Genomic DNA, 17,712 nt, shown 5'->3' on the forward strand with positions numbered 1-17,712 from the left:
CTGCAAGAATTGCATTTTTTTGGTGATTGGATGGCAAGCACTTCTGTTCTGGAAACTGCTCAGAAACCCCCTTATTGTCCATCTACCTAGGAAAGCCATCTATCCTCTGAATGCTCTAGGTCTATAGTTTGTGTTTGCAACATTTCATGAGGCTGTGATTATCTTAGAGGTCACAACAGGTCATTTTGGACTAACATCATCACACATCAATACAATTGGGCTCATTGGATCCACAAGAGTCTCAGCTTTACAGTGATACCCAAATTATGCAATTCTAAGACTGTTTAGGGACCCCAATATGCAGAAATATCCAAATACAACATTTTAGAATAGACGAAAATAACACATGCATAAAACTGCATGTGATTATCATAAAGTGTTCATGTCTGTAGAGGGGAGACTCATGGACAACCCTAGAACCCATTTTCATTCACATATCTTGATGTTAGAGGTCAAAGGGACCCCTTTGAAAATCGCCATGCCAGTTTTTCTTCGCTTCCCGACAAGCTAGCACAATATTTGGTTGGTACCAATGGATCCCTTAGGATTTTTAGTTTCATATGATACCAGTATCTTCACTCTGGCCAATTCACTAATTAATGTCTTGCAGCTAATCATGGACAGTATATTACAATATATGATTTTTAATCAAGTCAGAGTCACAATGTAAAAATGTTAGTATCATTCAGTGTTGGATTTTACCTTGAAGTCGTTGGTACTGGCCTTAACTGAATTACGCATCTCAGATGATGATTTTTTTACTAAATCTCTACAGAATTTAAGAAATAAATCTCTCATAGTTTCCCCTGTGTTTCCTCCCCCAGATCAGACCACCTGTACGTGTTTTTCATGCAGTGGAGTCCGGACATGTACGGTGAGGGGGTCAGGGGGATGGGACAAGAGCCTGGGTTTATGGTTGTCAAGAAGAATGAGGTGTCAGAAGCAGCTGAGGACAAGCCCATCACCGACCTCAATGTCAAGGAGTGGGAGGTAAGGTCTACACCGCTAAAACTGTCCCCCCTTCTCTGTTGTGTTGTCTCAAGCCTCACACAGACATGGATTAAGTATAGTTCTCCACTATGGTTTTAATCCATAACCTGTGAGACCCGAATTTAATTTGTCGTATTGTCAAGTTTATTGTTCTGTGTCAAGTTACATGTTTTTATAATTGTGTTGATTTGCTTTCATTATGCAATGCATAGTGCAAACATATTGTGCTGATCTTGATTCATTGAATTGTGTAGTTGTCAAGCCTTAGTTTTGTATTCTGCTTCTGTATATTGCACTTCTATGTACCACTGCATAATTCTTGATTTGATGGTAACTTTTTTTGTGTGAACTTTCTATCACATGTAAGTTGTGTGGACACTTGCTTTGCTTGGAAATGCGCTTCTCTGAACTTCCAACCAAAGTGTTTTGCATGTTTGTGTAGTTGTTTACACTTCTCAGTTAGTGCATTGTAGTTTCATCACATGTGGTGTGAGTGTCATAGTGTTGGTTGGCATTTGGCAACTTATTTTGCTGAATGGCAAAAGGCTAACACCATTATGAGTTTCTCAACATATGCGGGGGAATGTAAACATCGAGCAACTAAACACCCCGGAATCACCCCAAACTCATGTGGCACTGATGTGGGTTCAATCCGTCTTCATTTCGCGTCAAACTAACTTCTCAAGGTGTCTTCATTGCACTTTTACAGAGTGTGGAAGTAAGACTAGGAAGCGTAGTCAAGGGAAGTCCATCTAGATTTTCAGCACTGTTATTGCATGTCGCTGCACCACTCTGTGGATGGGTTTTGGTAAAATGAGATTGTTTACGAGCCTGTGGTTAATGAAAAGGATGCAGTCTTTGTATGAAGAAATTGATACGATGGGAGCCAGTGGCCTGGATTTAAATTTTAATGTAAATGAATGATGTAGGAAACAAAGTGGACTGATTTGTTTATCCCTACGTGATCCATTACATTTGAATAAGTAAATAGGAACCTGCTGCTTTTGTTTGACCATACATGAATCTTAAGCAACACCGTTGTTGCGTGGAGCTTCAAGGAACAAAATAGATGTCTTGCTAACAGAGTTTTGTTTAACTAATTTATTTTTGTTTAACAAAATGACTAACTAAATTGACTTGTATTAAAGCTGCAGTGGGTAGAAATGAAGCAAATATGATTAAAAAAAATTATATTTTTATAAAACGGTCACTATATCCGACAGTAGTGAGTAGGATAATCTGAAAAAAAAATCATGTGCCTCTGTGTCCTCCGGTGCTCCTAATGGCATCTGCAAGATTTAACAGACCGCAAGAAAACAACCAATCAGAGCCGAGCTGGAGCCTGCCGTCTCTGAGCAGCTGTCAATCACTCGCAAACTCCAATCAAACAGTCAAACTAGGCAGCGCTGATCAAATATGAATAAATATTCTGTTACTGTAACGCCTATTTCTCGCCTCAAATGTTTTCAGAAACTGCTGTAAAATGAGAAACTTTGTGACCCAGTAGCCATGTTGAGATAAGTTGAGGAAATACCAAGCACCGCCCAGCATTCGGAGCACAGCCAATAGGAACGCTCAATAGGAACGCTCTCTCTAAAATGACCTGTGATTGGCCAAAGTCTCCCGGGTTCGATTTTTTTTAAAGCCTGAAAACAGCTATGAGGAAGTTCAGAAGTCTAGTTATCTCTCAGAGCACTTAAATTACAATAGGGCGAAAGGTTATTATGGAAATTTTGCCCAATGATGCCAAAAACACTCTGCCTACTGCAGGTTCGATTAATTAATTAATTGATTTAATTTGAACTTTGTTTTTTGTAACTTTGGGATATTGTCTATCCAAACCTATTTACTCCATGGGCTTGTCACACATGGGTGTTACTGTGTCTTTAAATCCTGTCGGCAAGGGGGCGGGGTCATCGTTTTGATTAACCAATAGGGAGCCGGTTTCTCTCCTGTCCCGTGTTGTAATTGGATACCAGCGATGTCACACTAATCATACGGTGTAGAAACCCCACTGGGAGAAAAGTGTTTCTATTTTAGTCGAGCAGGCTGCCAGGCTTCATTCCTACTCCGTCCTCTTGTCTCGGGGCTACACGGGGGACAACTTAAAGGATCTGTAATGTGACTTTCAAGCTTCAACCTCGGCCAGAAAGCAAGACATGTTTTCTAGGAGGGTGAAAGACCCAGAGAACCGGCTGACCCCTAAGTATACCTGTGTATGTTCATGTACCTAGTTCATATAGGTATCTCTAACGGGACTCTTTCATGTTCTCCTGCTGTTGTTGTTGTTGTTAGCAAGCCATGCTAGCCCGCTAGCTCGAAGCTAACTAGCCCTTTAGCCGGTCTGGTCTGGGTCAGTGACTGATGTTGAACAAAGTGGCCACTATCTGACCACTGTTTGGCAGTCAGGAAAGTGCTCTGATCTGTCCTCTGTCCTCCTGGCACCGTGTACAGCGATGTGTGTGTGAGCGGTCTGAAAGTTTCCAGTGCTAGTTGCCAGTTAAAAGATGCAGCCCCCCTTTTCATTCACTAGTTTCTTTAACCTCACATTTACCATACATTGTTCAGAGTTACCAGGTATCATGTTGAGTTTATAGCTCGTTAATCAGCCACTTGTGCTGTATGACTTGGTATTCAATTTACTGGTCACTTTTGAAATGCTGACCCTTTTTTTAATGACATTGATCTCTTCAGATAAAAAGGCATTTGATTCACATTGAAAAGTCTGAGGCATGCTGCTAGCTTATGCTTTGTTTCAGGGGACAAATGCACTAAAGTGCCTTCAGAGCTGGAGGTGAAGTAAGGCACAGATGTATTTTTTATTAGGGCTGTAGTTTACCCTCTCTGCTGCATTATTGAGTGCTGTAAAGAGGCAACTTGTTACCAAAAAAGTTATTTACATCAAAGGCAACAAGGGGAAGGAAAGAGTACTTTAGTTGTGTAAAAAAGTAATTAAAGGCAGCTTATGACATCTGTGAATGTAGACCTGGACCATTAGTATTACTCTGAATGTATGGTATTTGTGAGTTTGTTTATCTCGTGCACAAGGCTTTAAATATCTTTCCTGTGCCGAGCCACAGTAGACTATTAAACGCCAACGTTCATTCAGTGGCAGAATAGAGGCAGCCGTTCTCACTGGAGTTTGCAGCGTGGGGTGTAACTTTGTTGGAATGTAGCCATGCTTGTGGGTCATTGTGTTGGTCTGTCTGGGCTGTAGTTTTGTGGGTTGTTGTTCCTGACGAACAGAGAGTGGGTTCATGTTCATGGACTTGGCAAGTGGTAGTATCAGTCGAACCTCGGCTATTTTTTGGTTGTGTGTTCCAGCATCAAAGTCTTGTGGATTTCTGAACCGTCCTCTCACTCCCAAGAACTTGTTTTGTTTATTTTTTTCATTTTGGTTTGGCTAGAAGAATGATTGATGCTTCTACAGATTGCTTTCTGCTGGAGTATAAAGAGGCAAAGTCCCTCCCCTTCCGGTGGACCCCGTGGGACCTTAGTTCGGAAAAAATATGAACAGTAGTCAACAGCGAGAGACAAATATTTCTTTGATCCTGTTTGAATTGCACCATGAATCGCACATATGATGTTTTCAATTTAAAACATAATTTGCAAGTTAAGAAAGTCTCAGTTTGTCGTAGTATCATTTAGTTTTGTGTGAAACCGCTCAGTGAACTATATCTCTCGTCTCGCACAATATACGACACCACACTAGCTAGCTAACTTAGCTATGTTCCACGCACAAATGAAACGTTATCTTACCTGATGTGTTTTATCCAGTGACTCCTGGTCTTTTTATCAGCAGGGAAGTTAAAGAATGAGCAAGACCCGTTGCTGGTGTGAGTACATCCCAGTAGGAAACACACAGGCATCGTAGCTTCAGAGAGAGAGAGAGAAGTCACTTATGCGACTTTTGGGTGCGTCGTCTTTCTAATTACATAGTTTCACAGTCTGATACTTCAACAGCTTTACAACAAACTGAGTCTTTCTTGACTTGCAAAATTATGTTTGAAATTGATAAACATCATATGTGTGATTCATGAAAATATTTGTATCTCGTCGTTGACTACCGTTAAGATTTTTTCTGAAATAAGGTCCCATGGTGGTCCACCGGAAGGGGCGGGACTTAGGCTCTCTATTGTTTCCGTCCTTTGGTCTAAATGAACTTTTAGTATAACTGAGCATCTAGTGGTGGTGTTATTAAATATATTACACAAACATGCAAAATGACAGAGTTCTCTTAAATGCCCCATCCACTTCTATTTTACCCAAAGTAAACTCTTGTTAACAGTGGACATAGGCCTTTGTTACAGTTTGTTTCTTCAAATTTCTGACATCTACCTTTTATTTAAAGAGCAGTGTCAAGTTTCGCACTACTTAGTGCACATAATATCTTCCAAATCTCCCCCTTTCCTTTCTCTGGTCAGCGATAGATCTGGTAGAGTTTTATGTTCCACCTGTTCCTGTCTTTGTACTACCAGGTAGTGTCTCTGACGGAGTACCACCGTCGGATCGATGCGCTAAACAGTGAAGATCTGCGCTCGCTCTGCAAACGACTCCAGGTGCCCTGACCAGCTCTGTCTGCCCCCTCCCTCTCTGCTCTGCCCAGCCCTGCTGCTGCCCGCTCCAAGACGGTCTCCTATAGGCTCTAGCAGGCTGCAGCTGATGTTGCATACTAACCTCAAAAACACATGTTCCTTTTGCTTTACATAGCAGTTCTGGTTGAGTAGGTTTTAGGAGTCTTTGGGCTCACAAAACCTATTCAAATCTGGCTATGCAAGATCAAATGGAAAAGACTTCTCAAGCATTTGACAGAGAATATTTTTATCAAGTCATTACAGAAAAGTGTGTGATGAGGTTGTCATGTGACAGCAGCCTTATCTCCATGTGTCAGGCTTTCCGTCTTAGACACGTTGTCATGGTGTTTTTAGTGCTTCAACCCACTAGATCAGTCTGATTATAAAGTAGATAATGCTGTAGACAGATATTTAGATTTTATACAGACCACACAGAAATGGGTGTTTCTGTAGGAAATTCCCGTTTTTGTATAGACTATTGAAGGACAAAGAGATGGTGTGTTGGTAAGAGGGTGGAAGTAAGACTCCCTTGACAGGGTGAATGATGCTTTCTGAGGACAATGCAGGTAGGGCCTGTTTCAATGAGGACTGAAACATGAGAGCATCTCCCAGCCACCAGTGGTGAAGCGCCCCACAATCAGCCTCTGTTATCGAGAAAGATAAATAACCCAAACAGTCAGAGAAAAAGTCAAACAGTGAAGTGCAAATTATTCATTGGGTTGATTTCCTATTCACTTTATGTTCTCCTCTCCCAGACAGTGTCTCACTCCGCTCTCCTAGTTCTGCCTAGTCATCTGGCATCGGAGAGTGGCAGGAAGATATTCAGCTGTCATCAGCAAATTGTTGGGTTATCAGTGTGTTGCCAGCAAACGCGAGGTTTATAACTTTGGCAGGAACACTGTTGGATTTAAAATGTTGGAGCTTTTGTTGCTCAGGTTAGGCTACGGTTAATGGCTAATTTCTTCACGTCACACCAGCCTTTATCCAAGAGCTGTTTAGTTATACCTTATCTGCTTTGTTTATCACTTCAGAGCCTACATTTTGCCCTATTCCCATCTCACTCAGTGCAAAAATAATCTGAGTCTAAATACTGTTGCAGTTGTCTGTGGTTACTGCTCTAGATAGCCCCACCATGTATGAGTAGTAGAGCGATACGTTGCAAAACCAAATTGTAGGTTTATGACGAATAGCTATAGTTGAACCCATCCCGTATCAGTGCTTTATGGAAATCAAACTACTCCTCGTCAGTGTATATGCATATTATCTGACATGTATTTGCACTTGTAGATCACCACCAAGGAAGAGGTGAACTCCAAGCAGGGCACATCCATCAAGACGGAGCTGGAGCCAGAAACGTTCAAACCCAACCTCAGAGAATCCAGTGATCTCCTGGAGGCCGACCAGATAGAGAAGGTACAGACTGTTGTACAAAAGCTGTTCTAATGCGACCCTGCCATATAACGTATCAGTTACACGTAACTGTGTGTAGTGATGAATCAAACTTTAAAGGATAAGGCTGACGATCTTCTGCACTTTTGTTATATCCAAAAAATCTCATGAAAAGACCAAAACCAGCAATGAATCAATCCTACTAACAAGTGTGTGTATCCAAAGCCTCATATATCTTCTTCCTCCGTACCATAGAGCTCCATTGTTGTCCAAAATCTATTAAACACACATCAATGAGCCACATAGCTGCACCGGGTGGGTAAAAAAGGGGAAACTGTTGTTGTATTTTGACTCAACCAGCCATAAATACTCTCTGGTTCCCCAAATGTGTATTAATCTGCTGCTGAAAATACTGCCCAACAATTTATGTTACCTATTTTTAAAGATTTATGTTTTCAGTATGAACCAATGGGCTTGGAGCTCTTTCCACTGACAAGATAGGAAAGTTTGAAAGTATTGGGAGATATTAATATTAAGACTAATGGGTTAATCTTTGGTATTTTCATGAGATTTGATAATAAAGAAACTTTTGTTCTTAAGTATACTAGCCTTGTCCTTAAAATGGATATGCTGTATATAATAATATAACATGGTCTGTGGGTCATGTGGTTGGTCTGAATGCTAACATGCAAACACAGGAGGTGTCGCTGGGCATTTCACTTTACAATTTGTGAATAAGCAAACTAAGTCATCCTTTCCTGGAGCTCCCTTTCAGGATTATTTGTCAGCCGTGTACTTGGGGAAATCAATGTATTCCCTGCTGTAATAACCATTATACGTCTGCCTACCTACCCAACAGTTGTTAGGTGGGTAGAGGAATACATTCAGCAGGAAGAAGAGTATTTATAGGCAGAATCGTAAGCATGTACTGTAGGGTGACCTGATGACTCCGTTAATACATCAGACACACGTTGGTGGGTTGTTCTGTGGGAGAGTTGGAGGTGACAGTTTGTACTGTATGTATGTATGCATGTATAACTAAGGATTACAGTAGAGAACATGTGATGAAACCTTTGATTCCTTTTTTGTTTAATTATGTAAAATGGATAATGATTTCTTTAAAGATGACACCTGCATAAAGTGTCGCTGATACTCCGAGGGAAAGACGGTAGAGAAACGAGTGAAACAGACATGTATGAGTCACTAGGTGTGGTGTATGCCTTGCAGGCACTGCAAGTTAGCACAAACACAGACGCGCCAAATGAGTCCCAATTGGCATGTTGACCAATAGATTGCCAACGCGCGGCTTCCTTTAATCACCCCGCGGGCGGAGCTCAGAGCTCAGGACGGCTCACAGCAGAGCAGAGGTGAAGCCAAGTCAAGGCTCATCTCCTCGCGGCCCCGTCTCCAGCCTGCTGATTACACGACCGCTTCTGCTGGAGGATGTGCTGAACCGACAAGAAAAAGAGCAAAGGGACTGATGAATTATTGGAGAGCGAACAGAACGTTTAAAGGCCCCCTTGTTCCATGCAGAGGAAATGGTGCAGCATGCTGTAAAAAGTTGTCACTTTTAATTCCGTGTTTTAGTCAGTGTCTGTTTTATCTGTCCATTAAAATGAAGAAGCATACACTGCGCTGCTCCTCCAGAGCCTTTGTGGGCTTTATCTCCCCATGCGCCACAGCCACTGTTAATCCTTGTGTCTGTCGGCAGCAGGGCAGCAGGCTCTCTCTCAGGGAGTGCTGGACCTCTCTTTCTCTTGAGACGGCTCCGTGTGTTTGGAGCCCTGTTACTCTTCTTTAAACGCCAGACGGTGTTAAAAGGTCACCGCAGATGTAATTGAGCATTGGTGGCTGTGGCCTTTCTGTGTTTCATTTCCTTTCTCTTTTTTTCCCTCCTTCATCCTTCCTTTTTCTTTATTATTTCCTCCCACAGCTCGCCAGGAATCTCCCACCACGGACCATTGGGTACCCATGGACGCTGGCTTTTGGCACATCAAAGCATGGCATGAGCATTAAGACGCTGTACAGAGCCATGCAGGGCCAGGACACCCCAGTGCTCATGGTCATTAAGGACAGCGATGGCCAGGTAAGCTGCAAATTCAACAGACGGGTAATTCAACACAGCAGCAGTACATATCGAAACTGAATTATAGCATTAATCATTTACTAGAGTTATCGGTTGTTGTTGTGTTTTGTTTCTCCAGGTGTTTGGCGCGTTGGCATCTGAGCCCTTTAAAGTCAGCGACGGCTTTTATGGTACAGGAGAGACCTTCCTCTTCACCTTCAACCCAGAGTTTGAGGTACACTACCTTCCTCAGTTTGAAGATGTTTGGTTCCTGTAAGAATTAAACTATATGCTTAAACTACAGTATATACATACTATAAACTATAACATGCATACTGTGAACATGCTTGCCAGTCACATGTTGTTCTCGGTGCATGTGACACCCAAACACCACTGCTTCCCATACATACATACATACATACGTACATGCTGTGATAAATATCTATTAAAGCATTGAACAAAGAACAAACTGTTCTTTGTAAAGTTCTCTAAAGCCTCACAACGTTTAGTGTCATTTAGTGTTGTGTAACTTGAATTCTTGATTATGCTCTCTTGTTGAAAGCATTTGCTGGCTCCAAGCCAGGGACACTGAGATGAATGGGCTGAAAGCAACACATTAACTGCACCAATTTTCACCAGGATTGTCTTGTTTTTTCTACTAACAAGAACTTCTATAACAAGAATAATTTGAAAAATGCTCCACTCTCATAGCAATTTTTCACTTAGTGGCTTTATTTCACTGCATTAAACGGATGTTTTGAAGCGGGGTTGTATGAGGTACTTCAGTGAATTAAGGCGGGTTTCCACCAAGAAGTTCCTGGTAATTTTAGTTTTTGGATTACTTTTCAAGGAACTAAAAAATTCCTCCAGCCCATTGTTGTCTGCGTTTCCGACATAGTCTAAAGACCTGCGAAGATTAGGCAAAAAAAAGCTAAACGTTTTCTTTTGTCATTTTTGGGCTGGACCGCAGAGGGACAGCCCTACAAAAGCAAAAGTCTGTCTCTTAGTGACTGACTGAGAGATGAAGTTACATGATTGGTCGGCCGAGTGTTGGAGTTTCCTCATTGGCTGTTGTTTTTTCAGAATGAAAAGGCGGGGAACAGTCCTTTATGCAAACGAGCCAGCGTCCAGCAAGTTGTCAAACTAGGGAATCTAGTTCTAAAAATGAAATGATATTCAGCAGTAGCATCGCCTATTTCTCGCTTTAAATGTTTTCAGAAGTAGATTTTGGTGGATTGTTCAGACGAAATAACAGAAAGTTTACGAGCAGGCCGCCATGTTGTTTCCTGTTTGAAACGGCAAGCAGAAAACTAAGGACCAATCAGGTGCATTCAACGATAGGGTACGTCTCTGCTTGAACGGCCAGTTGAGTGGAGCAGCGCGTCCCCTTGTGTCCTCGCTGGACCTGGTAGACATGTACCGCTGGATTTAATATTATAGACATGACCACTATTTGTATAACAATTTAGCCACAAATTCACAGACTGACCACACGGTCCAGAAATATACTCGCTTTTGGGAAAGGGGCTTTACCTACAGTAGATGAGGCAGAAACAAGCAGGAGTACCAGCACTGCAGCAAAGCAATGTACTGCAGTGGACGGGGGCAACAGCATAACGATTTTAGCCACCTAAAAAATGAATATCAGTTTAAGTGTACGCTATATTTAGAATATTTTCACCATTTTAATTCGTCATCAGACAGCCCTTTCCAACGGGGAACTGTCTATCAAAGAACTGATTGATATGCCTTCACTATACTTTGGTGCATCAGAGAGGATTTTGACATCTGGTGATGAGACATTTCCTCAGGTTGTGTCTAATAACTGAAACTGAATTATCAGATGTTAATTCTTCCTATGAGGTAATCATGCGTGTTCTTTTCTCATCAGGATAAAGACTACTGTACAGACAATATTAGATTATGTCAACATTCAACATGTCATGTAATATCTTCTAATATGCTCTCTATTGTGTCTGCAACAGGTGTTCAAATGGACGGGTGACAACATGTTTTTCATCAAAGGAGATATGGACTCCTTAGCTTTCGGTGGAGGAAGGTGAGCCCAACATTTGTTTTAATTGAATCTAATGATACATTATAGTTCAAGGTTAGGCTGCAAAATACAATACTGCTATTGAAGAGGCAGATAAGTGATGGTGATTACCTACAACTGTGTTTAGAGAGATGCTTTAGAGAACGTAGCCGGCTGAAGAACTAGTTTTTTTGCCTCCTGTTTAAGACGGGTTGTTCTCTCTTCCTTCAGCGGTGAGTTTGGCCTGTGGCTGGACGGAGACCTCTACCACGGCAGGAGTCACTCCTGTAAAACATTTGGGAACCCCATGCTCTCAAAAAAGGAGGATTTCTATGTTCAGGACATAGAGATCTGGGCTTTTGAATAACAAGACAGTGCACCACAGGGAAAAAAACAAGTCCTGCAAAAGGGCAAAGCGAGGAGTCCTCCTCCTTTAGAACAATGGCAACGCCCCAAACCTAACTGCACATCACCAGGGCTCCCCGGGCCGGAAGCCAGCTATCGGATGCTTGTTGTGCGTTACTACTGCAGTTATTACGGAGCTTTTTTTTCTTTGTGAAAAATTACCTTTGTGTGTATCTTGTTACAGCCTTGTGCAGCGTCTTTGCAGAGTAGGGGGAGTGTGTAAAGCGGTGGGCAATGATGGTGAAGATGAGGTTGTATCAGAGGGATGAGGGGAGGGAACGAGGGAAGGGACCATCGGGCCTCGAAGAGGAAAGGACTATCAGAACTCCTCTCACCTGAGAGGCGGTGAATATGACGGCGGCTGGCGAGAAGAGCGAAGTGCCCTACTGGTCCAGATTGTGTATCTGAACTTGACAGAACCTCAAGGAGTCCCCGGCCACCCTCTCAGACCCCCTAGAACTTTGTTCATACGGTAGGATGTTAACTCACTGTGCTGTCAGCCTTGACGGAGAGAGAGACCCAGTTAGAGGGAAAAAGCGACGAGACAAAAGCTGAACACATTCCATTACTCTCGGTGATGGTCGGGTGGCACATTTAAGTTGTGATTTGTGGTGAAACACCGATATACGAAACTCATCAGCAGCAGGATACGATGACACTTAACTCAGAGAGGAGAGAATATTTGCTTGGGTGGGGGTGTGGGGGCGGGGTTGAGTCTTTTTACAGTACAGTTTTGGGTTGTCTTCTGAGGCTAAACTATAGAGTATTGTGTATTGTAGTCCTCCTGTTGTTCACTGTCATAGCACACCATCTGAAAGCACATAGCTATAATCAGATCACCCATCGTCGTAATGTTCTGTTCAGTGGGTGTACGTGTGAGTCCAGCTAACACCGGCTCCTCTCGCAGGACGCTGGCTGTACTGTTCGTAGACAGTAAACGTGTTGCAATAGATTTGTGGAATATGCAAATAACTGTCCTGTGACCTCAAATACCCGCAGGTCGCGGCACTTTTGCCGCCCCGCCTGTCGACTCTTTCAAGAGAGAAACTTGTAAAGCTTTTACGTCTTGATACACAATTGCTTTTCTGGGTATCATTTGAAAAGCCTGAGACGTGGTTAACTGTTTTACATGCATATATGACAATTATATATCGGTATATATGATTGTATACGGAGTTATATAATCATATATATTTTGCTGTTAAGTGTGACAGTGATCTATTTGTGCTGATATTTCAGCTGTTACAATATAATGTATATTACCCTGTAAATTAATGTTCAAATAGTAGATTTGTTCCTATATATATATATATAAATACATAATGCTATATAAATATATATATATATAATAAAGTGTGGATTGGTGGGTTGCTTCTAGCACTTTAATCTGGTGTAAAAGCGTTAAAAGCCAGGTTCCTATATTCTTAGCAGTAGCTGTACAGTACTTTTTTTGTTTAGATCTTTAAGATGTTAACTGTTAGTAGAAAGCTTGCTGCTACCAATATCAATAAGGGTATGCTCTAATGCTGTGTGTGTCTAAAAAGGAGGATTACTCTTGAGGTAGGAAGGGGGGGTTGAATGTGGCTAAACATGGCAGCAGGGCTCGGTTTCTCTCCTCGTGTGGCTGTCAGGTGAGTCTCGGTAGATACAGTACAGGTAGGTATGCAGGCAGGCTGACCTCTGACAGGCAGATGATGGGTGAAGGGACGTGTGTACAGTACGTAACCCTCCCACCCACAAGGAGCTTTCTTCCCCCCTTTCTGGTCTTCCACACCAGTATTTGTGTCCTTGTGGAGAGTCACAAAGAATAATATGGATAATTCTTCCAATTATTTCACCAGAATACAATGTAACAGTGATGTATAAATAACAATAAAGCTGAATTAATTGTTGTAACCTGGGATATGACTGCGTTTGTGAAGTTTCTTTTTTCAGTTTTTACCCGTTTACTTTGTTATTGAGCCTTTTACACATGTTAAATCCTCTCAGGTCAGGACAGATGTTGATGGATAGTGGCCTAATAGAGTTGGCAAGTCAGTGGTTTAACCTGCAAAGAGTCCGTGCTGGTGCTGTGTATTTACAGTTTTTCTCCTTCATTCTTGGCTCAATTCTCATGAGAATTATTTTTTTCAAAACAATAAGCTCAACTCTCTGAACAATTAGCTTGTTGTCGACAACAGATGAGAATTTCTCTTTCGTTTGAGCAAATTGCACGTGTGCAAAAAGTACAATTGTCCACAATTTGCACAATTGTCCATGGTGAAAAAACATTAACATTTCGACCAGTACGACTCACATGATGACAAACAACTTTTCATTTTGGTGCCAACTTATTGACACAATAACTGGGTTTTGAAGCATGAATGAAATGTTTTGGGTGAGTTGTTACCTTTTGCAAACATGCAATAGAGTTGTGATGTCCCATCAAACAGTTACACTTCCAGTTTAGAGAATGTTAAGACTGTTTCGAAAAATGAGCCGAAGCGATTGAGAAAAACTAATATGTAACCGTGTAGTTCCAAATGTACAGTGTGCCACAGGAAGGGCACATTCTGCAGTTTTAAATGAACATAAATTGATAAATTTAGGAGAAAAAAAGGCCATCACAATAATCAAAACAAATAGAAATTTAAAAAAAGATCAATACATTTGCCAATTAATAATTAAGCTGTTCAATATTGGTAGGAGTGTGAACAATCAGACTGCTGCCGCTGCTCTGAAGGCTGGATTTCATTTCATTAAGTGATCCACTGCTTACACATCTTTGAATAATTTAACCATGCAGCTCTCTGTGAATTAAAGCAACAATGGCACACGACTGTAAACTGTAAATGTTTAAGCAGGAAACAAATTAGCTGAATGAATGATTGAATGAATGAGATATAATGTGATAGACAGACACAAGTAAATGCACTAGCAAAAAGCACATTTTAAAATTTATGAAATGGAACGCTTTGGTTGTCAAATAAAGGTGAAAAGTTAAAAAATTCAATTATAATTTTATTATAGCTATGTTTTTACTTTTACACTGCACCATTTAAATGAAGTTTAGATGCAGGAGTCAGAGGAATAAGCAAAGGTCTGTATCTCTTGTCAGTTCTCTCTTGAAATCAGGATATCACATCTCTTTATGGACTCCAGTTAAATATCAGGAAAACATAAACATTGCCCCTGTGATCACTGAAATCCTTGCAGGTTTGTGCAGCTATCTGAGGAAGATCAGATTGCACTTCAGTGACCTTGAAAGAACCTTGATTTTTGTTGTTGTTTTGCAGGGCGGAGGGCTAATGACTCGGTGTGGTGGTGAAATAAAAGCTCCCTACCTTCCCACAGATGTCCACACATGCCCACTTAGTTATTCTTAGTTTGTCAAATAAATACGCCTTTAACTCTTTTAAAACTCGTCTGGTATCCCATTTTTGTTGCAGCCTTTGAGCCTGGTCTGAAAGTTCTGACATGGATGTGGAATCAGCAGGTAAATGTTGCATGCATGCTCTTATTTGACGTGATAGCGTGCTAATATTTGCAGTAAACACTACAAGTACAGCTGATACTGAAGGGAATGTCATTAGCTGCAAGGTCATGAACCAAGGACAAATTCAAATGGAGCTAGATGAAACGTCATCATCAAAGTTATTACAATTCATCCTGAGGGGAACATGAATGTCTGCACTATATTTCTTGACAATCCATCAGTTGGTATCGAGGCACTTCAGTAAAAAGAAAACACAGATGTTATCCTTGCGGTAATCCATCCAATAGTTGATGGACCAGCGACTGACTGCCATCCCCAGAGCCGTGCTGCTAGAGCTGCTAAGAACCACAGCTTCTGTTTAACACCAGATTTCCCTTTGAGATGGTGCCTTGGAACATCATACCGCCATTCAGTCAGGCAGATTTAATAAAGTCAAGCCAACATATTGTGAGATATGGACGCCCCGGCAGAATTTGGTGATGGCCTTTGGTGATACGGATAGCTCGATGCGGAAATGTCACCCAGTTAACCTGCTCTATGTGACAAAACAGATAAGACAAACAGGAAATGGCTTTTTATCCGCCTGCAATGCTATCTCAATTACGATTTGATTTCGTGTGCATGTAGTAAAGCCTCCCGCGTGTGTGCCGATGCTTCGGTGTGATGTGATTTATTTGAGAAACCAATTTTCGGGGCTCGATATCAAGCAGAGAGCAAAAGTGAAGCGGCTGAAGCTGGCCGGGGGGAAGCGGAGGCATGTGAGAAATGTCCAAATAATAGGTTATTATTTGCACTCAGACTCCGGCTCTGTTCTCCGTTCTTGCCGGCTGTCTTCTCCTGTATGTGTTGTGTGGGGAAGGTGCCCTGTAACTAAGGTTGAAATGCATTGTGTGGCTGAATGTCAGGGCTGAGGGCGGTGAAGAAGCAACACCTTTTAAAAATGGCTGCTGCCTCCAGACATGGCACATAATGGCAAAGATGGTGTCAAGGTGACCTGGCACTGAAGGAACGGCTCTTCATCTCTGCGCAGTGGGAAGATGTTACATGTGGCTTTAGGGCAGATGTTGCTTATGAGCAATGTAATTAGAATAGTATGAAGCAATAAACTATAGAGAGCATTGTCTTCTTGTTCTGCGGGCGCTAAAGGGCATGGTAACATCATGCTAATCCCAAACAAACACAAACTACAACGCTCTTCTTATTAACCCCCTGAGACCCGCGGTGGGATCGTGAGCCTAACCGAATTTACTATCTTTCAGAGGCTGTAGCAGGTTCAGTTTTAGAGCCAGAGTGAAGATATAAATACCATATGAAACTATAAAACCTAAAGAATCCATTGGTACCAATGGAAAGGAAGAAGGTTAAATAACACTCCAAACTTTAGACTGAATTTTTTTTTTTAAGTTATTTTTTAAGCATTTATTGATAGGACAATGTGGAGAGAAAGAAATGACATGCGGAAAGGTCCACAGGCCAGATTCGAACCCAGGTCCACCGCTTCTAGGACTGAGCCTTGGCCATACATGGGCACCCGCTCTACTGACTGAGCTAACCAGGCGCCCTACACTGACTTTTGGCGAGGAAGAACTGTCATGGCCATTTTCAAAGGGGTCCCTTGACCTCTGACCTCAAGATATGTGAATGAAAATGGGTTCTATGGGTACCACAAATCACAACATGGCTTTTTCTATGGTGTTCCTCAAGGTCTTGGTGTCTTAATTTGGTATTTTGGAGGGATTATTGATCATTTTGATCAATTCTGGAGTGGTAGAAAATGGTTAGATTTAGCACTAAATCTGTGTAACAAATGGTGTCAACCCCAAAATTGCTGCAACAACTTATGAGACATAATAGAGCAGTGGAATGACCATCATATACTTCTATCATAATGTTCTATACCCTTATACACTTTTACAATTTATTTTTATTCATTCATTCATGTTTATTTCTGATTTATGACTAGTACAGTTTGACACACAGTTCTGAGCTGCATCTCAAATTAATCTTCAGGTTCAGAATAATTTACTGACAAACATCATCACAGAGCTAGACGTATATTATAGCAGTATTTATCTGATACCAAAGATGATTTTTGATAACACTTCTGATTACATAATGGTCACTGTAAATACAACAGGACAGCAAATGCACTGTAAATCCCTAAAGGGATATTGAAGGAACATTATTTTTTTTCCATCAGAATTTGTTACAATAAAATAGAGGGAATGTGTATTTCAAAAGAAAGCAATCATATAGAAGAAGCATTGCAGGTCCTATCTGACGATCTCCGGGTTCAATCACTGCTGGATTCTGTGGGTTTGATTTGCAGCTTTGTCAACAATCAAAGATGTGTAAAGCCCTGAACCCTGCACCGGTAATCCAAGAGACGAACGACAAATACCAACCTTTAGTCTGGCAGTCGAGGACATCATGCATCATCAGAGGGTTGTTTTGATCTGTTACTGTGGCAAAGCTTGTTACTAAGTCCAAATCTTTGATGGAATGAGTTGTCTTTGATTTCCCCAGAGGAGGCAGACAGACGGCAAAAAAGACCTGTGTGTTTTGTTCGCCGCCGCTCAGACTGACGGGCCACAAAAGGAGTCGAGGGCCGAGTGGCTGCCGTTTGAACGGCGTTCACAAAACTGTCGAGTGAAGCTACAGTTGTCTGATTAGACCGTCCTCCTCTCAATCCTAATTATGTGGAGCTGGAACAGAAGCAAGAGGCAGAGAAGGCCCTGCGTCATTAGCTTTAATCAACCCTGGATACCCTGAAACACAC

General features: G+C 41.6%; 1 protein-coding gene across 8 annotated transcripts in view; it reads left to right on the forward strand.

Annotated features, from left to right (window-relative positions):
• Nucleotides 1-13,354, forward strand: part of oxr1a (oxidation resistance 1a) — a 186,959-nt gene extending 173,605 nt beyond the window's left edge. For 6 of the 8 annotated variants that reach the window (XM_074654604.1, XM_074654603.1, XM_074654607.1 and 3 more), the window contains 7 exons: nt 825-990; nt 5,469-5,549; nt 6,852-6,977; nt 8,887-9,039; nt 9,158-9,253; nt 11,004-11,077; nt 11,285-13,354. In XM_074654604.1, coding sequence (XP_074510705.1) covers nt 825-990; nt 5,469-5,549; nt 6,852-6,977; nt 8,887-9,039; nt 9,158-9,253; nt 11,004-11,077; nt 11,285-11,420 — 832 coding nt within the window. In that variant the 3' untranslated portion in view covers nt 11,421-13,354. Of the gene's footprint in view, nt 1-824; nt 991-1,038; nt 3,207-5,468; nt 5,550-6,851; nt 6,978-8,886; nt 9,040-9,157; nt 9,254-11,003; nt 11,078-11,284 lie in introns of those variants that run through there. The other 2 variants (XM_074654610.1, XM_074654606.1) reach the window with 2 other exon arrangements.
• The last annotated feature ends 4,358 nt before the right edge of the window (nt 13,355-17,712 follow it).

The sequence above is a fragment of the Sebastes fasciatus genome, chromosome 12, assembly GCF_043250625.1.
Source record: "Sebastes fasciatus isolate fSebFas1 chromosome 12, fSebFas1.pri, whole genome shotgun sequence".
In the NCBI taxonomy this organism is placed as follows: domain Eukaryota; kingdom Metazoa; phylum Chordata; class Actinopteri; order Perciformes; family Sebastidae; genus Sebastes; species Sebastes fasciatus.